The following is a 21,500-nucleotide window of genomic DNA, read 5'->3' as shown; positions in this document are numbered from 1 at the left end:
CTACGGTGAAAAATAATAATAATAATAATAATTTATTAGTTCTTTAGATTATGTCTAGCATAATATAGAACAAGTCAGCATAGTACAGTATCAGTATAAGATAAATTAATATTAAAAACATTTTAGCCAAATTGTAGTCAATATAATTATTATAGTTATTGATGTAACTAAGTGTATGACAGCATGTAAAAGGACTCAATATAATAATATTGGTGGTTAATAATTTGTAATTGGTTCTTATTACTATTTCATACATAATACAGAACAAGTCAGGTGTCAGTAATAGTTTGTCCACGCGATTATACAAACAAGTGACTTAACTTATAAATAGATTACAGATTACAGATCATACATAAAAACATCTAAAAGCAATAAAAACAAGTGGTTTGATAAAATATAAAATATGAAAATATGCATGCATACATAAAATATAAAATTAGATAAAATCTGTGTCTCCCAAATACTCACTTATAGAGTAGTGAGCTTTTTTTAATAATATATTTTCTACTACTATTTATTCAAAGGAAGATCTTTGTAGCAGTTTGGTAGATGATTAAACAAAGTTATTGCCATGTATTTTGGGCAACGTTCTGTTTTTTGGAGACGGTGATTCGGCACTTCCAGGATTGCTGCATTTCTTGTGTGATATCTACTCTTTCCCAGCGCTTTGAATGAGGCCAACTCTGTTTTGGCATATATCAATATATGCATGACATACAAAGAATGGAAAGTCAGGATTTTCAGCTGTACAAATATATTCTTACAGCTTACTCTCCTGGCCACTCCAATGATATTTCTAACTGCTCTTTTCTGGAGTTCGAGTACCCTATCGGCCTCCTGTGATACTCCCCATACTATGATTCCATATGTCATTACTGACTGAAAGTGTGCAAAATATATTATCATCAGTACTGATTTTTCGACGGTTTTCCTGAGCTGGTACAGGAGATAAAACTTTGGAGCTAGTTTTTTGCACACTTCATTTATATGGGTAGTCTATATACAGAGTTCATTCACATACAGCCCAAGGAACTTCGTAGAAGGTGCTTGAGTAATAGATCTGCCGTTAGATTTCAGCAACAAGCTGTGGTCGAGTTTATTATTTTAGTGACTAAATCTTATGAACGTTGTCTTCTCCATGTTCAGAACTAATCCATTTGAAGAGAACCATTCCTCAGATATTTTGATTTCTTCATTGGACTTCCAGACTGTTTGCTCTACATATTGCTCCCTGTAGCTATGAGGTAGGTGTCGTCTGCATACATTACACAACTTCCATTAGAAATGTCATTCACGTATTTCAGATATAACAGAGGACCTAAAACAGAACCCTGGGGAACCCCTACGTCATTTGTTGTTTTCAGCGAATTGCGATTGTTTGCTTGAACATACTGCATCCTGTGTGTCAGATAACTTTTTAGCCAATGTATCACTCCTCTGAAACCGTACAGTTCCACTTTTGTTAAAAGAATTTGATGGTTGACAAGATCGAATGCCTTGCTTAGATCCAAAAAGGTGCAAACCACTTTGTTACCTTTCTCTAACTCCTCCTAACTTTAACCTTCAAGTCTATTATACTTACGTTTACGCTACCGTGGATATAGACACGTCAATGGTTTTGTGACTTTTGTAAATAGAAAATTCAAATTGGTTTCTAATTTCTATTCCACCTATCTTTCTGTCAATTCAATAAAAACAATAATTGGAAATGTCTTAAAATGTACAGTTTTTTAATACATATTTTAATTTTAGGCATAATTAGTGTATCAGGTGAGTATGAAATAAATATATCTACCTTGTCCTGGAGTTTACCAAGGTTATGTATTTTATTTCCAAAACTGATAAAAATCAAATAATGCCTGTTATTTCTTTCCCATTTTCTAGCTGAACTGCAATTACAAATAGTGAAGAATTATAACGAATTCTACATACCAGTCACTGATGTAGTTGAAGAAAAAGTTGGAACATCATTTTCTCTATTATGTGAACTTATAGTAAACAATGACACAAATAATTCCATTGATGATCATCTTACTTGGGTGAAAGGAGAAAACTTATCAAATCAAACAAGGTATATAACATCAGTAACAAAACGAAAGTAAAATCAAAAAGTGATTTTTTTCATTTCAGTTTGAATAAAATTATAAATAGTATTCGTGACATCAACAAATCGGAAAAAAGATTCAGTCCCTTGTTAGCTGAGGATAAAGGAAACTATTACTGCATCAGTCACAAGTTCAATTTATCAAAGAATATAACGATATTGGTAATTGATAATGTTAAAAAAAATGATTTTCGACCCATGAGGGAAACAATATTTTGTAATGACCAAATGTTTCAATGTGTATCTAATGGATTATGTATTATACCACACTATGTGTGTGATGGTAAACCTGATTGTAAAGATGAATCTGATGAGTCTTTTGAACAGTGCAATGGCGATCCTTGTAGAGGTAGGTAGTTGTTTTTATACCGCATTTCAAGTATACTTTTTATACATTTTTTTTAGACAAAATTCCATGTGAAGATGGGAGATGTATACCAAGTGTTTGGTGTTGTGATAGGCAACATGACTTGAACTGTACTGTAACAAATAGGCCTAAATGTTGCCAGTCAATAATTTCAGAAGGTAGGTAGGGTGATTATCAGGCAAAGAGGCTCACACTGAAGTCACAATTTAGTGCAAACTTCAGCTTTCAGAGATACATCCATTCAAGTGATTGAAAATTGATGTTTGCAGGGACTCAGTTTTGGCAACAAAAATTAGTAAAATCATATACTTAAGACATTCATTCACCCACCTCATGCTGTGTAAAATGTTCAAAACCTGGTAACACATTTTTTTCTATACTAATTGCCACCAATTAATGATCAAAAATCTAGTGAAACTTTGATGTTTAGAAAATATAGTTCCCAAAAAAAGGTAATATTAACAATTATGATTGGAGAAAAAAAAAATAAATTTGAGATTTTGAGTTGAAAGCTGGTTGAGCATATTTTTCAAAACAACTGGACTTGTGATTTTGAATCTCTTGAATATGTCCTACAGGTATAGTCTCTGAAGCCTTGAGTATCAGTACTATCATACTCATTCCTAAAGTTTCTAATATATAAAAACAAGTAAAATGCGATTTATAAACACTACACCCACTTGTGAAACTTTTAGAATTGGCTGTCCACAATCAAATATTTGAACATATTGAAAGGAATTTAATTTTAATAGACAATCAGTCAAGTTTTCACAAAAACATCCAACTGGTTCAGCCTCACAGCTGTCTTTAGGGATAACTTAAAAATGCATTGGACAAGGATAAATATGTACCTAGTAACTGTTCCTTGACTCAATAAGGCCATTCAAAACAAAAGACAGAAACATTTTTAATAAAGCTGGGATGGTATGGATTACACAGCTCTTTATATGTTTGACTGGCTAATTATTTGTGTAGACCAAGGCCAATAGTTAGAATCAATAATGAAATAATTGACATTACTAATACTGTGAAATATCTGGGTTTTCAAGTAGAAAATTGTTATTCAATAATCATTTTGAATATGTCATCAAGTACTATACTTTTTGCTCATATGTACCTTTCTCTTTCAGTTTAGTTTAAAATTAATGTTTATAAGGCAATAATACAGCCACACTATGTTTATTGCATTACTGTTCTCCATTTGAATCATAGTGCTCAGCTGCAGATTCCAAAATCAAGAAATACAATTAATTTTACATAATAATACCCATATCTTTTATTTGGCAATGGGTGCCTTTAAAGATTGTTCTACTTGAGATTATTTTTTCATGTAAGGTAAACAATGTATTATGTTATTAATTATGAACCGTATTTTTCTTATTACTATGAATATGTTGAAAATGTTTGTATACTAGGGTTTCCTATTGCAAATGAAAATTATTAAATTGTGCTATAGTTCTATCCACGTCCGAAACATGTAGTCGTGAAAAGAAGATGGCTTTTCACTAGTTCCTTTCCTAAAAGTAAATTCTTGAATCAGTTTTTGGACATTTTCGATTTTTGAATGCTCATATCTCCGAAAATTGATGTTTGTGCCAAACTTTACTTTCAAATTCGTGATTAGCATATAATATAGCATATGGCAAGTAATGATAGAAAATTTACAAACTTAGCTCGAGCCTCTCTGATAATTACTGATATGAATATACAACAGTAAAGTTGACAAATTTTGAACTTTGATTTTGTAGCTTATGAGGAATTAGAATATCCCACTATGAGTCATAGTCAGCAGAATGGAGCAAGATATTTATTCATATCAGTTTGTAAGTATATTATTTTTCCTTTCAGATAATGATTTTTTATTTTTATTTTATGCCCATGTTCAACGGTCGTCGTGCAAGTTTTTTTCTTTTCACTTTCGTATAGTTATAAAATTTCATTCATATCCAGACACCGTTTATGTAAGGTCAGTTTCCACCAGGGTCTTCGTTCAGGATTACTGTAGGTCGATCACTTCGGGGCTCATTTCCAGAACGAAATTTCGCAAACCAACGTCGTTCATTAACACTATCATTGCCAAATTCCTGTTTAATTTTTCGGGCTGTTTGAATTCGTAGAGAAAAATTGGCTGGAAATAGCTTAATGACATCATATAGTATTGAGCTGAAAGGAGGCAAAAAATTAAAATTTGGTAAAAAAGAATAGCATCAATCAATAGAGTACACTCTATTTATCAGTATATACCACGATACAGTATATTAATATTTATTGTGGTATGGAGCTACAAAAACACATTAAATTACATTAAAACGGACAAAACTCTTGAAACAACCTGATAATTAGGTGATATTTAGTTAATCAAGTATTTCCTTCAGCTTCAGATTGTTCACTAGGCTTCACTAAATTTTTATAAATGCTGTTGATATTTTATACAAATTTCATTACAACTTTATAATTAATATCCTTCTTGTATTTTTGATATTTGTGCTTTTTTTAAGGTATTGTGAGCATACTATTTTCAATCGTCCTACTTCTGCTCATAGTATCAAAAGTGATGATTTTCGCCAAGAAAACAGCTCTACAACAGCAACGCCATAGTCTTTGTGAGAACATAGCTCTTCGCAACCAAACGAATGTTAACATTATTCGCGCCAATATCAATCCGACCAATATTTATACTGTTCGCAATTATTCTCGAACACCTCGTTCCAATATTATAATAGATACTTCAGAAGTGAGCGATTCTTTACTATTTCCGTCATCCGTGGTAACTGAGGGATTCGGTGATCAACCTCCTTCATATGTGGACGTAGTGAGGAGTAACAGGATAGTCAGTGAACCACCACCTCCTTATACAAGTAGAGAGATTCTCAATGTGCATGAAGAAAGACAAGAAAGGAGTTAATATTCGATTGCAAGACGACTCATTTCTCATAAACATACAAAAAGTCTAAAAATCAAAATTTTGATGAAACAGCTAGAATTTATGTGATTACCTTATTTTAAAATTGGTTGACCCCAAGGTTTTCCATTGTAGGGCACTTGGGCACTATATTGAGAAGGTAAACTATGTACTTACAAAAAATACCCACTGCCGATTATATATTTTAATGAGTAATCCTTGAGATTTGTTTTGAGGAAGCTTAATATTTACTTTTGACATCAAAGTGTGGACTGGTTCAGTATGGAAAAAAACTATAAATATTCCTGAAATTGGTTTCATTTATGATTCACAAGGGCTTTTTCCTGGGTTTTGAATTGTTATTCAGTAGTAATATTAATGGTAATAAACATCAATTACTGGTGAATTGGTGCAGAGGTAGTGTGCCTCTAAAAAAATTACTGATCGATGGAGGAGAATGGTGTGTGTTACTCTGTTAATTTAGTTGGCTATTTAATACTTGCCAAAAATGTTTATACTTACTGTATTGTCAGAATGTGATTATGAGACATGGGTCAGACTGACTGTAGGTAGCTAAAACATATCGAAGGAAGCATATCTTTGAAATGAAATTGCTATGAAATTTTTCAAGAAGTATTATCTACACTTTGTATTTGTTGTTAAAGTGATGTTATCAATTAAAAAATCAATTAATATTTAACTTTGTTAAGTTTCTGAGTGAATTATAATACAGAGTAATTAGTTACTTGTGTATATATATATATACAAGATATGATAATTTTAGGCAATAATGGCTGCTAGTTTTTTGTTTGATGAAAAATAAGTTTTTGTGACAAGTAGGAGGTATATCGTGTTTAAGATTGTAAATGACAATATGTGAGGTTTGAAAAATATTTTCAATGGGCTGACTTGAATATTTGAAAAAATAAGATCTGTAAGAGAGGAATCTAATGGTGAAATGAAATGTAAAAGCATTGTCGGGTGGCATAGTATCGCACGGGCCTTCGATCATACCTATCCTCGGCTGACGATTTTATCTCAGACTTTAAGATAGCCGGCTACTGACTGGGCCACTTCAACTCTATGTAAAAGTATCGATTGAAAACCACCCTATTTTATCATTTGTTGACTTATGAATCAGACTGGTATTTCGTACTTGTATTTTGAGATTGAATATATTTTAGGAACAAATAAATATATTTTTTATGTTTTGTTTTTTTTACTCATGGAGAAATCCATTACCTATAAATATTCAGTAAAGTATTTATTGAATATTTTCTGAAGTTATTGATTATTGTGATGGTTCATGTGCTATGGTCAAAGCTTTTACAGGTTGTTATTGTTAATAATAATAATAACGATAACAATATTCAATTCCTAATTATATTAAACGACTATTACAGGAAACGACCTACATGACTGATAATTATATATGTCCTCTTTTATGCCATTTTAATAGTACGAGTAAGTCATGAAGAAAATGGACGAATGTATGAAACATTTCCTTTTTTTATCCAGACATTCAATTTCTGCACAGCTTTTCTCACTCGAGTACTTGTTACTGCTTAGAAGTTTTCCTTGCTATCGATGAATGGCTTTGGTTGATCATTAAGCAGAATATAAGAGGGTTCCATCAATGAACTTTTGGGAGTCGAAACATTTTTCGGTTGCCGAACTGAACTTTGTGCTGGTGGTTCTTTTTCTTTTACTGCTATTTCAGAATTATAGCTATGAGAAAGAGATGATTGAATGATCTCATCGAATATATTTCCATGAGATGAACAATTTACTGTCAACTTTGTTGTAATAATGCAATAAATTTTCCCTTTTACTTTTTAACGTGCAAGAAATCGCACGTTGAAGGGCAAGACCTCGTTATTTCTCATTTCGCACAATTTTCTACTATTGAGGATGTCGTTCATACCGGGCGACATTTGATTAACATAAAAACAGATTTTAATTGTCAGATAATAGCATTTCCTAAAATTTCCATGAAAGTTTTCAATTATATTAAGCAAAAAAACTGAAATTACAATGAAATGAAATACAAGCAATAACCAAAAAAATAAATAAACTATTAACACGATATGAAAACTAAAAAATTATTAACAAGAAATGAAAATTAAAAATTAAAAGATTCCAAACCAAGTTACTTCATGACGTTTCGATTGTTAGTATCCACAATCGTCTTCGGGTGATAACGTCGTGAAGTAACTTGGTTTGGAATCTTTTAATTTTGAATTTTCATTCCTTGTTAACTAATCAATAGCTTCTAGAGTCGAATTATGTTACCTATAAAGAAATTCGCAAAACATAACCGTCAACGACGTCTGCCCTCACGCGCCTGCCTGCGTTTGGGTCACGTTCTCGGCGATGACGCTTCATTGCTTAGACCGCTCCTCTAACTCCGAGCATCGTCCCTCGTCGTCCTACAGTAGACGTGACGCGTAATGACGTCCTGCGTTGCGTCAAGTTAATATTATCGGGATAACTTTTGAACGTTTTGTCCAAATTACAAAGACAATGTGTATCTATATTAAATACGTTAAACGACAATTGTATCAATTTTTATGAAAGTGACAATCAATCAATCAATATGCTTTATTGTCGGAAGATTAGTATCTTATTGACAAAGTCTTGTAAAAAAATCAAATGAATGTCATAAAAAATACAAAATACAATACATGACATAAAATATAAAAAATACAAACAGCAATTTCACAAATAAAACATACGTGACATAAAATATAAAAAATACAAACATAGCAATTTCACAAATAAAACATTAAGAAGACATATGAGTTTAGGTGAACATTATATGTTATCATGGTAGACTTCATGGATCGAATAATAAGCTTTTTTGATTAAAAGATCTTTAACTGTACTTCTGAACTTTTTGATATCTATGCTATTTTTTAGAATGGTAGGAAGGTGATTATATACTATAATACTTTCATAAATCAGAGAATGCTGAGTCAAGGTGAATTTTGGAATAGGTAAGTAAAGCATATGGTTCTGTCTGGTGTTGTGACAATTTGTTCCGGGAGTGTACATGCTAGTTTTATTTTTATGAATTAAGCATACTGTTTCCATTATGTATAAACAGGTGACAGTTAATATTTTGTGGCTGATGAATAAACGCTTGCAATGATCTCTCGGCTTAGACTTTGCAAGGTATCTCAAAGACCTCTTCTGTAGCTTAAATATCGTATTCTGTAATTGTAAACTACGATGGCCCCAGAAAGCTATTCTATAGCGAATATGAGATTCGATCAGTGCAAAGTGAGCCTATTCTAGCTGTAGTGTGCCCTAGTTCACTTGATATCACTCTTATAGCATAACATTCACTAGATACTTTTTTACTCAGATGGGATAATGTTCTTTAAAATTTAATTTATTGTCTATGCGAATGCCTAGGAATTTAGTGTGCTGTTTGTTTTCTATGTAGTGGTTATCTAAATCGTCTAGTATACGTTTGAAAGTAACTAGTTTTGTTTTGTTTAGGTTGAAGCCCAAGGAGTTTGCGTCACACCAGGCTTTTATTTGTTGAATATCTATTTTTATCGTATTTGATAGCTGATTAATTTCTTCATTACTCCATATAATAGTGGTATCGTCGGCAAATACAGTAAATTGTCCTGCGATGTTAATGGTTATTAGGTCATTTAAGTAGATTAAAAAACAAAACTGGTCCTAAAACAGACCCCTGAGGTACTCCATGTTTTATGTCACTGAGATGATACTGTCCACTTGATGTTTTCACCACCTGTCGAGGTCCTGTCAAATATAAACCAAACCAGTTCAAATTTGTTCCTCTTATCCCATAATGGCTGAGTTTCCGCAGCAGTGTCTTATGATCAACGCAATCGAAAGCTTTCGAAAAATCACAAAACACTGATGCAACATCCTTGCTATCATTTATGCTAGAGTATGCATTTTCTAGAAAGGAAAAAATGGCATCTGTGGTATTTTTCGAACTTTGAAAACCGAACTGAAGGCTAGATAGCACATTGTTCATCGATAAGAAGGACATCAGTCTTTTTTCACTAATCTTTCAATAATGTTTGAAAGGGTGGATTATAAAGAAATGGGCCTGAAATTTGAGGGGTCGTATTAAAAAATTTGCATTGTAAAAAAGTATTCAATTTAATTGTATTTATGGCTCAGTATTTTGCATATATTGTCTACCACATAAGAGGTAGATATATGCTATCGCGAACTTTTATTTAAAACTATTTAAGATAAACAATCTTACGGTACATTATCTTCATGTAATTCCAACGGTGTAGGTAGAGCACGCCAAGATAGCTAGCTCTCAGGAAGTAATAATTTTTCCGACTTACTTGATACTTATCGTTATATTATGACCAAAATTGCAACAAAAACCTAGTTGTTATTCTAGTCTATAAGCTGTATTTATGTAAAGTTTTATCTAAATCCGTTCAGTCGTTTAGGCGGATAAGAGCCATAAACATACATACATCCTCACAAACTTTCACATTTATATTAGTATGAAAATAGTATGGCCGGTTAAACTCCATTAATTTCAGTACTGTATCAAAAAGTTTGCTTATGTCGAAATCATCTGTGCCTGTCAAATTTCTCAAGGCATTTTTCATTGTTTGGACGTATCTTCCAACTTGATCATTTATTTCTGGATCATATGGTGCTGAATATTTATGCTAGATTCAAAAAATTCTCAAATTCCTGTGACTTGGAACTTGGGCCATTATCACCAGTGTTACTGGTAGACCATAACGAGCACATATTACGCATGACAGAAATTGTTTGGAGGCAGACATAAGTAATGAAAATGCTTTCTGTTCACTTAGAAAATGCACCAACTTCTAACAAAAAATATGTCTCATTAATGACCCAGCAAAATCCACATGTATTCGTTGCAAAGAGGATCTAGGATATTCCCAACAATTAGATGGTACGTTGACAGGTTTATTCTGGATATTTCAGCATGGTATACAACTATTCACTAATTATTCGATGTCAAGCTCAATTTAAGGATACCAAATGCAAGAAAAGTTTTTCTTGAATGGAAAATGGAAAACATGGCTTATTATCTGCCATTGGAACTTCCTTTCGTAATAATAGCGGAAAAATATGTTGCAAACCCAAAATTGTAGTTGCTTGTTTATCCATTTAGCTATAATTTCTCTCTAAGTAAGCAAACAGGTGTTTCACGGCCATCCGGCATGATATAAGAGAGAACCACATAGGGAATTTCATCCGTTGCTAGTACCAATGGTATGTTGGGATCACAAGGAATTTCATTTCGAATAGTCTCTCGTTTCATAAATGGAAAGTATCTTGACATTGTCCTATACAGTGAAACGTATTTTTTCTTGTAGTAGATTATACAATGGACATACTATTAGATCAATTAATGAATCACATAATTTTATTGTAAAACAACGATAAAAATAAAACTAACAATAGACATAGTTTCGTTGAAAAATCTTTGAGAAATCTACCATAGCAGTTTACAAACTCGGAATATTTGTTGTGTGTGACCTTTGCACTGACTACCGCTGATGTGTTCTCTATTCCTCTGTCGAGTATAGTATGTTCCAGATACGTGATTTTTAACTCTAAAAATTGCATCTATTGAAAACACTTTCCCAATACCAGAACAAAAATTTGTAGTTTTTAAACTACTTTTAAAAAACGTTTTTATTAATTCTTTATTATATCATCATCTAAACAAACACATCTCCTAGCGACACCTAGCATACTCTATTTGAAGGAAATTGTAGGGCACTACATTACACCCCCCTTAAAAAAATATTAAACGCGGAAATGAACTCTTCTTCCAAAACGGGTTACATAATTTGATTTTTCTGGATTTTCATTTTGATTTTCTGATTTCTTCTTGAGAATTCCATTTGGTGTATTTGGAAATTTTGCATTATCAGGTAAATTTTCATTTGATGATTCTATAAAAGCTGGCTTCAACCTATCAATCGAAATATTCTTTCTTTTTCCATTCACTGAAAGTGTAAAATATTTTTCGGTCCTTTCTAAAACCTTGTAGGGATCAGAATAAGGAGTTTGCAATGGTTTTTTAACACAATCTGTTCTTAGAAAAACATGAGAGGTGTTTCGCAATTCCTTATGAACAAACATTTTTTTCTCTCCATGATGACTGGACTGATCGTTGATTTTTATGTTTCTCATGTTTTTTTGTAAAGTTTTCAAAAACTCTATATGCGATAATTTCTTTTCTTTTCCATTGGTTAACACAAAATCTCCTGGAACACGTAACGTAGAACCATACAATATTTCAGCACTACTTAAACCATTCAAATCTTCTTTTGGAGAAACTCTAATACCATATAGCACAGTGGGGATATATTCGGACCATTTTTCAATAAGGTGGCATTTTAGTGCAAATTTCATTGATCTGTGAAACCTTTCTATCATTCCATTTGAACTTGGATGGTAAGGTGTAGTATGTATATGTTGAAAACCCATGATCTTTGAAAACTCCTTGAAAAGTGCACTTTAAAATTGTCTTCCTTGATCTGTTGTTACTCTGGAAGGAATACCAAAACGAGTGATCCAACCATCATAAAATGCTTTGGCAACTGTTTCTGCTGATATGTCTCGAATTGGAAAAGCTTCAACCCATCTTGATTATCTATCAATACAGGTGAGGCAGTAAGAGAATCCATTAGATGGGAGTAGTGGTCCAAATAAATCAATATTATATGTTCAAATCTGGCATCAGGTATTGCAAAATAGCCTGTTGGGCTCACAATATGTTTGGTTAGATTTCTGACATGATATGCAACACTGAACCCATTTTTTAATTTGTTTGTTCATATTTTGCCAAACAAATTTATTCTTCATCAGTCTTAGCGAGGCTTCGATACCTGGATATGACAAATTGTGAATTTTATCAAATATCTCTCTTCTGAAAGGTTCAGGAACATATGGTCTGATATTATTGGTTGAAATATCACAAATTATGTTGAAATTAGTACCAGGAATTTCCATTTTCTTCAACACTAATGAGGTATTTCCTTCTAGCAAATCTTGTAGTTGGGCATCATTTGCTTGTTCTTTTTCCCATATTCCATAATCGATTGTGTTCTCTAAACTGATAGTAGAAATCCTTGATAAGGTATCAGCTACTATGTTTCGACTCCCAGAAATATACTGAATATTTGTTGAAAACTGGCTTATCTATATAATCAAAATAACGAATTTGTCTTGGTGACAAAGTTTCGCTATTTTTTTCGAAGGCAAAAGTGATTGGTTTGTGATCAGTATAAATGACAAATTCTCGACCTTCTTACATATATACATATATTGAAAATATTTGATAGCTTCATAAATTGCCAATAGTTCCCGGTCATAAGTACTGTATTTGGTCTGAGAACTTTTGAGTTTCTGAGAAAAGAATCCCAGAGGTTTCCAAATATTTTCTTCGAACTGATTAACTGCTGCTCCAATGGATTCATCAACCATCAAGGCTAATGGACTAGTCATCGATGGGTGAACTAATAAAACTGCGTTAGTTATTGCCTCTTTCGTTTTCAAGAAAGCTTTCTCTTGTGACATGGTCCAACAGAGTTTTTCATTTTTCTTTGGATTTCCTTTCAGGAATTCATTAAGGGGTACTTGAATTTCAGCTGATTTGGGTAGAGATGTTCGGTAAACATTGACCATACCAAGAAATCGTCACAGTCCATTACTATCTTCTGGCTTTTTGTATTCTATAATTGCTTGAATTTTTTTATCAGTTGGTTTTATTCCTTCTTCTGTGACTAAGTATCCTAACAACTCTATAGCTTCCTTGCCAAATTCACTTTCATTTACATTAATGGTAATTCCATGATTTTGTAATCTTTCAAACAATAGATTCAGATGTGCTTTGTGCTCATTTTCATCCACTGAAGCAATTAAGGAGTCATCCAAATAGGGAAAGCAAAAATAAAAATCTTTTGTTATTTGATGGACTTATCGTTGACACGTCTGCGCTGCATTTTTTAGCCCAAACGGCATAAAGAGATATTCATAGAGTCCAAAGGGTGTAATTGTGACAGTTTTCTCGATATCCTCTGGAGCCATCGGAATTTGGTGAAAGGCCTTGACTTAGTCAATTTTTTAAAATATCTTTTTGTCCTCTAAATGAAAGGTGAAGTCTTTGATATTTGGTATGGGATACCTATCTGGCACAGTTTTAGAATTCAATGACCTGTAATCCCCACATGGTCTCCAGTCTCCATTTGATTTTCGTACCATGTGTAAAGGACTGGCCCATGGGCTTTCAGAAGGCCGAATTATTCCCTGTTTCATCAAATATTTGAATTCTTTCTTAGCAGCATCCAGTTTTTGGGGATTAAGTCTGCGAACTTTGAAATGTGTGGGTTGTCCTTTGGTTAATTATTATTTGATGTACAATATTTGTTTTTTCTTTCGATTTATTCAGACATTTACTTGTCGAATTGGGAAAATCAATTAAAAGTCTGCGATAAGGGCAATTAGTGTTTATTGTTTTAATATTGAAACATTTATCAACAAGTAATATTTCACCATTGCTCATTAAATTTGTTTCAGTATCAACCAATTTTCCATTTGATAAATTAACTGTTAATCCAAAATTCTTCAAAAAATCTGCTCTAATTATGGCTCTATCAACATCTACTATGATAAACTTCCAGTTGAATTGTCTTTTCAATCCTAACAATGTCAGTAGTATTTCTCCATAAGTTTTATTTCAGATCCATTAGCAGCATATAGTGTTTTATTTAAGAGTGGTAAATGGTGATCTAACTTTGGTATTAATGATATTTCATACCTGTGTCAATTAAATATTTTATCTTGGACTCAGGATCGAAAATTATGAGACGACTTTCATTCGGGCCATTTTCGCTAGTCGTCATTAACGATTGGCCTGTAGGTTTTCCGAAGATATTTTGTCGAAAGTACAAGGTTTGATACATTTTCTAGCTGAATTTTTGAATAATCTGTGGTAATAACATAGTTCATCGTTAGAGTTTGAATCTTGGAATTTTGATCTAAATCTTGATCTTGACCTAGACCATTCTCCTTCAAAAACTGGGCTGCGTCTTCTGGTACGAGATTCATCAAGTTTTTGAATAAGTTGCTCAATTTTATTTTCTAAGCGATTTTTTTTTTGACCAGTTTGAATAGAACAAACGTCCGTATTTGCAATTCCTTTCATCATTCCATCGGCCATAGTTATAAGTTCTTCCTCAGGAAGTTTCTCGTAAAAAGCCCGGATAAGTTGTTCCACTGTGTTTGGAAGTTTCTTCAGCCAAGATAAAAAGATGAAATTTGGAGTTATTTGTCCTGAGGCAAGATCCTTCATTTGCCGATAGAGCTGATTAGGTTTTCTGTCGCCAAGTTGACACTCACTGAATAACTTCCTTATTTTTTCTTCGTCTGATATTTGATACATTCTAATGTGTTGACTTTTTAGTAGTTCATATGAATCTGAAGAATTTTTGTGCTGTATTAAAAAAAGATTTGAATTTTCTTTAACAATACTGCAATCTGAAACTGTCAGTATCTTTCCAAATTTGATTTTATTGGAATGTATACTATTTAGGTTAAAAATTGTTTCAACGGTATTGAACCACAGTTCGGGATCAGTCTTCCAGAAGGATGGTAAAGTGATAGATTTTGCATGATTGAATTCAGTTTCTGGCTCCGTGCTGTAGTCTGGACTAGTTTGGCTGATAGAACAACGATCTTTTTCTGTGGAAGTTGAAGGCGTAGTTACTGCTGGATTAAGTATAGGTGTAGCATATTTACTCATTTGTTGAATACGTTTTTCTATGCCTTCCATTCTCCTATTATTATTTTCGAAATTTTCAATCAGCTTATTACAAAGAATCTCTAGCTTGTTCACCTTTTCAATAAAACTACCTTCTGCTTGAGATTCCTACTCTGATACTTATTTTGCAAAGAAGTTCTGTGAAATCAAAGTCTTGGGAATTTATCATTCCAGGATACTCCTTAAGAATTTCAGGCTCCAGCATTATTTTCATGTCAGGAACAGTTCCACCAGGATTGACATTGAAATATTCAAGTAGGTTAACTATCTGCTCTCGCGAAAGGATTTAAAGTAACTTGACCATGGTTTTATCAAATTTCTGTTTTAAAATACTGAACAGGAATTCGTATTATTACCCAAGTATGACAATAACGACTGACATGACTGATAATAATATTCGTGCTCTCTCATGCCATCTTAATAGTACCTACCAGTGAGTCATGAAATATGCCTACAGTATGAAACATAACAAGTATGTGAAACTTTTCTGTAAATTTGTCTTTGATTTATTGAAATATATTTCATCATAAGGACACAGTTCCTGACTACTGGAGGTTTTCGTATGCATGCATTTTAAAAATTTATTTCTTGAAGTGATTGTGCTGAAGTGATTGTGCCAATACCTATTGATCCAACAAATTAATCGACCAATCGATCGATTGGGGACCCTGTCATTGTTATGCCCGATTTAGTAATATTCACTTTCGAAGAGAAAACTATCCACGGGATTTTCTTAGAATTGAATATTACTTGGTAACTGTCAAAAAATCTTAAATTTACTTCATTTTTGAACATTCAAGTAGAAAGATGAAACAAGTGTATTAGATAGACCACAAGCCCAGGCAAATTTTCAGGGGGTGATTTTATACACCACGAGTCATATATAATCTTGAAGTACTGGCCGAAAAACAAACTTAAGGCATTATGCTGTCAATTTTCCGCGATACAGGTGAGTGCACAGGTGAGTTAAAATGTCGTAAGACATTGATTACATTATACATACGACACTATTCTCGTTAAAGAGGCAATGAAAAAAGAATGCTTTAAAACACAGTGCCGTCAAAAAATACCAATACCGGAAATCAGATATTTTTTGAATCGGCGACTTTACCCCCATCCCCAATTATTCGAATACTTGACGGCGTTTATTCATTTAACTTTGCCTTTCTTAAAAAAAACTATAATACATCTATGCCGTCAGAAAAAGGGGGTACATAGGGTCATAAATCGCGAATCAAAACCCGATTTTTACTACTTGTGGGGTGGTCATTCAGAATTTGACGGCACCGATTTCTAACTTTGAGTTAACCTTTACCTATTAGGTGTTGTAAACATTATGCCGTCAAAAAATTATGGTTCATGCAGAAATAAATAAAAAATTACTCAAATTTCAAAGCAAAAAATCAATTTTTTCTTATAAGGTCAATTATTTCAGGACGGCAAATAATAATAATAATAATTATCGTCTTTATTATTTCCCAGCTGTAGTTACATACACATATTAAAATAAATTACAGAGCTAGTTGCTGACAAAACAAAAGGTGAAGTTCAACTCAGCACTGTTTTCAGCTACTGTTTTTTTTAAGTTCCAACTAATTATTATAGTTTTATAATTATGTCGTCAATAATTCACGGTACCTAATTAGAATACAGAATAAAGATAAAAATGAGAAAATTTAAGAATTTTGAAAAATTTGAAAATTGCCTGTACATTCATACGAGTTTATTTTTGAAATATTACTGTGGATTGGATAGCACTTCTTTAAACTTTAAAAAACATAGAAAAATTGGTGTCAATTTTTCCATGCTATATTTTATGCATTTGATGTTAAATTTCTTGCTACTTTTGGCTTACTTTACTTACCATTTTTGTCATGATTTTGGTCAAAAATTACAAGACGGCAATAACAATATAATATTGACCATATTGAATAGTAAAATGAGAATTTCAAAATTCTAACGATAATCTTGGGAATATTCGTTTTCGGTTCAAAAATCGAATAGCGAAATTTCATGCACAGATATGTGATTTATATTTTTTATAAAATAAGTTATTAAGGATTTCATAAAGTTTTAAAAGCGTTGCTCAATGTTTATGGTATTTTTATTATTATTAAAATTCATAATTAATAGATGAAAAAATTTTGAAAAGATGGAATGTACTATGATGATTAAATTCATGATTCTTCATCAGAATTCTCACTGTCCGTTTCTGAATCACTTGCAGAATCTATTTCATTATCTTCCACGAGATCTAAAATATACAATGTATCATTGCATATATATTCCCCTAACTCCTCAAAAATAGTACAATTATCTAAATTACGGGCGTTATTGGCGATACCTAGCTGAATCCATATTTTGCGGTCAATCATTTTTCGCCCATCACGTTCCCTCAGAAGATTCTTCATATTGGCTAACATAATAATTAAAATGTCTGTATCGGAGTATATGATTGAAATACGCGAATTTTTTGGGAGGTTGCAGGTATGAAACAATTTTTGTGTCTGCTTCTTCGTGGCCATTGTACCAGGTATTGTAGGTACCATATAAAATTGACGGCATACTAAAATATGTTATCTCTGAAGGATATAGCATTGAAACAACTGAATTTTAGGTTGTATAAAATGACAAACCCACAAGGGGTAAAAATTGTGTTTTGATTCGCGATTTATGACCCTATGTACTCCCCTTTTCTGACGGCATAATTGTATTATAGTTTTTTAAGGAAAGGCAAGGTTAACAACGCCGTCAAATATTCGATTCATTAGAAAGGGGGAAATCGCCGAATAAAAAAAAATCTGACTTCCGGTACCGGTATTTTTTGACGGCACTGTGTTTTGCATTTTTTTTCATTGCCTCTTTAACGAGAATAGTGCCGTCATGTATAATGTGATCAAAAAGTACCCCATTTTTTACGACATTTCAACTCACCTGTGCACTCACCTGTACCGCGGAAAATTGACGGCATAGTGCCTAAAGTTTGTTTCTCGACCAGTACTTCAAGATTATATATGAGTCGTGGTGTATAAAATCACCCCTTAAAAATTTGCCTGGGCTTGTGGTCTATATTGTGATTGAAGCAATGTATTGAGTTTATGTATTTTGGCAATATATCGTTGATATGCAATATAAAAAGGACTAGAGACAATGCGGATCCCTTTTGGAAATAATAGAGTTGTTTCCTTGCAAAATTATATGTTTGATAACATAGATGCTTGCTTCGGCAGGGTTTATAAATATTGCTAGAAAGGAGGCTAGCTAAGCCAAGCAACTGATTGAGTTTCCCAAAAGATGCTGATTTGACAACGTCGACTCCCAGATAACTTTTTCGTTAGTTCTCATGAATTGGATTAAATTACCTGATTTGTGTGCAGATTAGAACAGACAGCCAAATTTTATCTATGTTACTTTCTCCTTTCCTTTCTACTAGGAGTAGAACAACAAAATGTTTGACTGCGGTCATCAAAGAAATAGGCGACTGTGTTTGAAACATTGTTTATTAATTACAATTTTTTCACTACCAATAAATAACAACATAATATACTCGACAAAACATTTATACATGCGATTTATACAAACTCCTACTTACACTAAATAAATTTAACCCTGTGAAATTATGCTGATATACAGGGTATATTTTAAAGATGATGTAATACGAAGTATCTGGAGATGAAATTTTGGTTACCACCGTGATTCAGTCTTCAAAATATTTTGGATGGAATACAATTACATTGAAACTAAAATTATATTAACATCCTGTTTCTCTTTGACTCATTAGTTCGAATGACTTTTCGTAAACTTGTTTCTGTGGATTTATACGCACAGAGTGTATCTCAATAAATATAATCATGTAGGTATTATGTTTCTGAAATATTCTCAATGTATATACAAATGCAAGAAATTCTCAAATCTTCCTCAGCTACATATTGATAAATGATGATCGGAATATCCCAAAACACCAACCAATTAATTTATTTAATTTTCAAAGCATAAGATATTTTAAAGTTTTAGGATTCTTAAATTTTCTGCAGGTTTTTGATGTTTTAATGTTGAAAATTAGAATGTTCAGAATCAACCGTAAAAAATATATTTTGAAAATGAAATAATGAATATACAACTGTATATGTTTGAATATTTCTTGGGATTGAGAGATATATCACCCTTTTCTTATTAAATGTTGTAACGGTAGGCTTTTTCCTTAAGCCTCGATATATTCGAAGAACTTCGCCCACATCAACAACTATCACTCTTCACACTGATTGGTGAGTGACCAATGCGTTCGAGAATCATGTACTTTGAGTACAAGTAAGCCAAGAATGAAATACTTCTACAGTACACTTATCTGCCCACGATTTCTGCTGTAGATGGACAAGCCGCTTTAATCTTGTGGTATAAAATTAGGGAGGGTATCGTTTTAACGAGGTGAGAACTAGTTCATTCCACTCATTCAATGGACCGCTATGTAAAACGGTGGTTCAAGTCCCAAGGCCAGACGATACATTTTCACAACTTATCATCTAACCCTTGCTTGAAATTACATTATAAAAGATAAGTCCTCGTTAATCCTTAGCTCGCAGAAATTTCTACTTTCGATAGTTGTCGCTTGTATGAGCCGAAAACTGGTTGACGAAAAAAACAGTTTTCAACAGTTTCCTGGGTTTTCCTCCGCATTTCGGAAGATTTTTCCCACCTGCATATGAAAATTTCTCACTTTCATGATCGAGAAAAACCATATCAGGCTTAATCGTACTGTCTTGTACCAGTCTGAGTGGCCGGAGAGACCCACACCCCAAATCTATACGACCAATCAGCCTTACATCCTTCCTGTTGAAAGGACTTGAGAGGATACTGGACGGACATATCAGGAGGGTAGCATTATATGCATCCTCCCTAAATAACCACCAGTATGCTTATCAAACCGGCAAATCGACAGATTCAGCATTAAACAACCTCGTTGAGAAAATATCCCATTCCCTTGACAACAAGGAGATTGCAGTTGCTGTATTTCTTGATATTGAAGGAGCATTTGACAATGCACCACCTAAATCTATAGGATTGTCTCTGGCTAGGAAGGGTATAGAATCGACCATAACCATGGTCGACCATAACCATGCTAGTAAACAGAACTGCAACTACGACTCTTCAAGGCGAGGCTATCAGGTTCAGGGTCGCCAGGGGTTGCCCTCAAGGTGGGGTACTATCTCCTGTGGTCGCTCCTGGTGGATAGTCTGCTTGATGCCCTCGACAGAAGAAAATTTGATCTGCAAGCCTATGCAGATGACCTTGTCATCCTGGCAAGGTCCACGTCGGGAAGGGTAGCTTGTAATATCCTACAAAGCGCGTTGAACGTTGTTCACAGTTGGTGCCTGAGGGAGCAGATGTCTGTCAACCCCAGCAAAACTGTTTTAACCCTCTTCACCAAGAGAAGAAAATTGGACGATCTAACGCCACTTTCCCTCAATGGTGTGGTCATTCCATTTGGCACGGAGGTGAAATATCTTGGCATTGTCCTTGATAAAAAATTTACCTGGAACGCTCACTTGGAAAAAGTTTTACACAAAGCCAGACTATCTCTATGGACATGTCGAAGGATTTGTGGTAAAACTTGGGGTTTGGGTCCCAAACAAATCCATTGGATTTATGTGATGATTGTCAGACCAATGATCACTTATGGTGCAATTGCTTGGTGGCCAAAGGCTTTACAGAAAACGGCCCAAGAGAAGTTATCTGGCTTACAGAGACAGGCTTGTCGTCTGGCTATTAGTGGTGCCATCAGTACCACACCGTCAGCGGCCATGGAGATCCTTCTAGATCTACCTCCTCTTTTTTTCTGGAAAGAGAGGCTAGTTGGACTGCATACAGCAATGTGCACATTGCTAATTGCACAAATCAATTCAATGCAGAGTGCAACAGACTGTTGGTTGACATTGGAAGTCACACCATTCTGGAAATGACCTCTGACTTTATGCCTCCAACTTGTCAACTACGAACTGCCTTATAAAGTACTATTCCCGAGTAGAGAGGACTGTATCCTCCGGTAGAAGGAAATATTGAGAGCAGATAGTTGTTGGTATACAGATGGATCAAAAATACCTTCCGGTTCTAGTGCAGGTGTTTGTAGTCGCAGACCCAGGACAGAGTTATCTACCTGCCTAGGAACTGCGACTGTATTTCAAGCGGAAATTTACGCTAATGATTTGTGTGCGGAGATATTGGATAAATCCAACCTCACTCACAAGTCAATAAGTTAAGTCCTCGATGGCAGGACTTAACAGATTGTCTCTGGTATAGATTCCTGGCCATA

At 33.6% G+C, this 21,500-nt stretch overlaps 2 protein-coding genes across 2 annotated transcripts; one reads left to right on the top strand and one right to left on the bottom strand.

Moving 5' to 3' along the window:
* Nucleotides 1-1,609: 1,609 nt before the first annotated feature.
* On the top strand, nucleotides 1,610-6,581 carry LOC111507377 (uncharacterized). The gene is made up of 6 exons (XM_023162679.2): nucleotides 1,610-1,770; nucleotides 1,885-2,071; nucleotides 2,131-2,453; nucleotides 2,510-2,629; nucleotides 4,220-4,294; nucleotides 4,970-6,581. The coding sequence occupies exons 1-6, from the start codon at nucleotides 1,719-1,721 to the stop codon at nucleotides 5,374-5,376; spliced, it is 1,164 nt and encodes a 387-aa protein (XP_023018447.1). The 5' UTR covers nucleotides 1,610-1,718; the 3' UTR covers nucleotides 5,377-6,581.
* Nucleotides 6,582-14,275: 7,694 nt separating this feature from the next.
* Nucleotides 14,276-15,205, bottom strand: LOC141487018 (uncharacterized). The gene has a single exon (XM_074185716.1). The coding sequence runs from the start codon at nucleotides 15,203-15,205 to the stop codon at nucleotides 14,276-14,278; it is 930 nt and encodes a 309-aa protein (XP_074041817.1).
* Between the last annotated feature and the right edge of the window lie 6,295 nt (nucleotides 15,206-21,500).

Source organism: Leptinotarsa decemlineata, unplaced genomic scaffold, assembly GCF_025532065.1.
Source record: "Leptinotarsa decemlineata unplaced genomic scaffold, Ldec_3_MD MMD2_tig00078346_RagTag_RagTag, whole genome shotgun sequence".
NCBI lineage: Eukaryota > Metazoa > Arthropoda > Insecta > Coleoptera > Chrysomelidae > Leptinotarsa > Leptinotarsa decemlineata.
The sequence above is the reverse complement of the archived record's forward strand: the minus strand, read 5'-3'. Positions and strand labels throughout refer to the sequence as shown.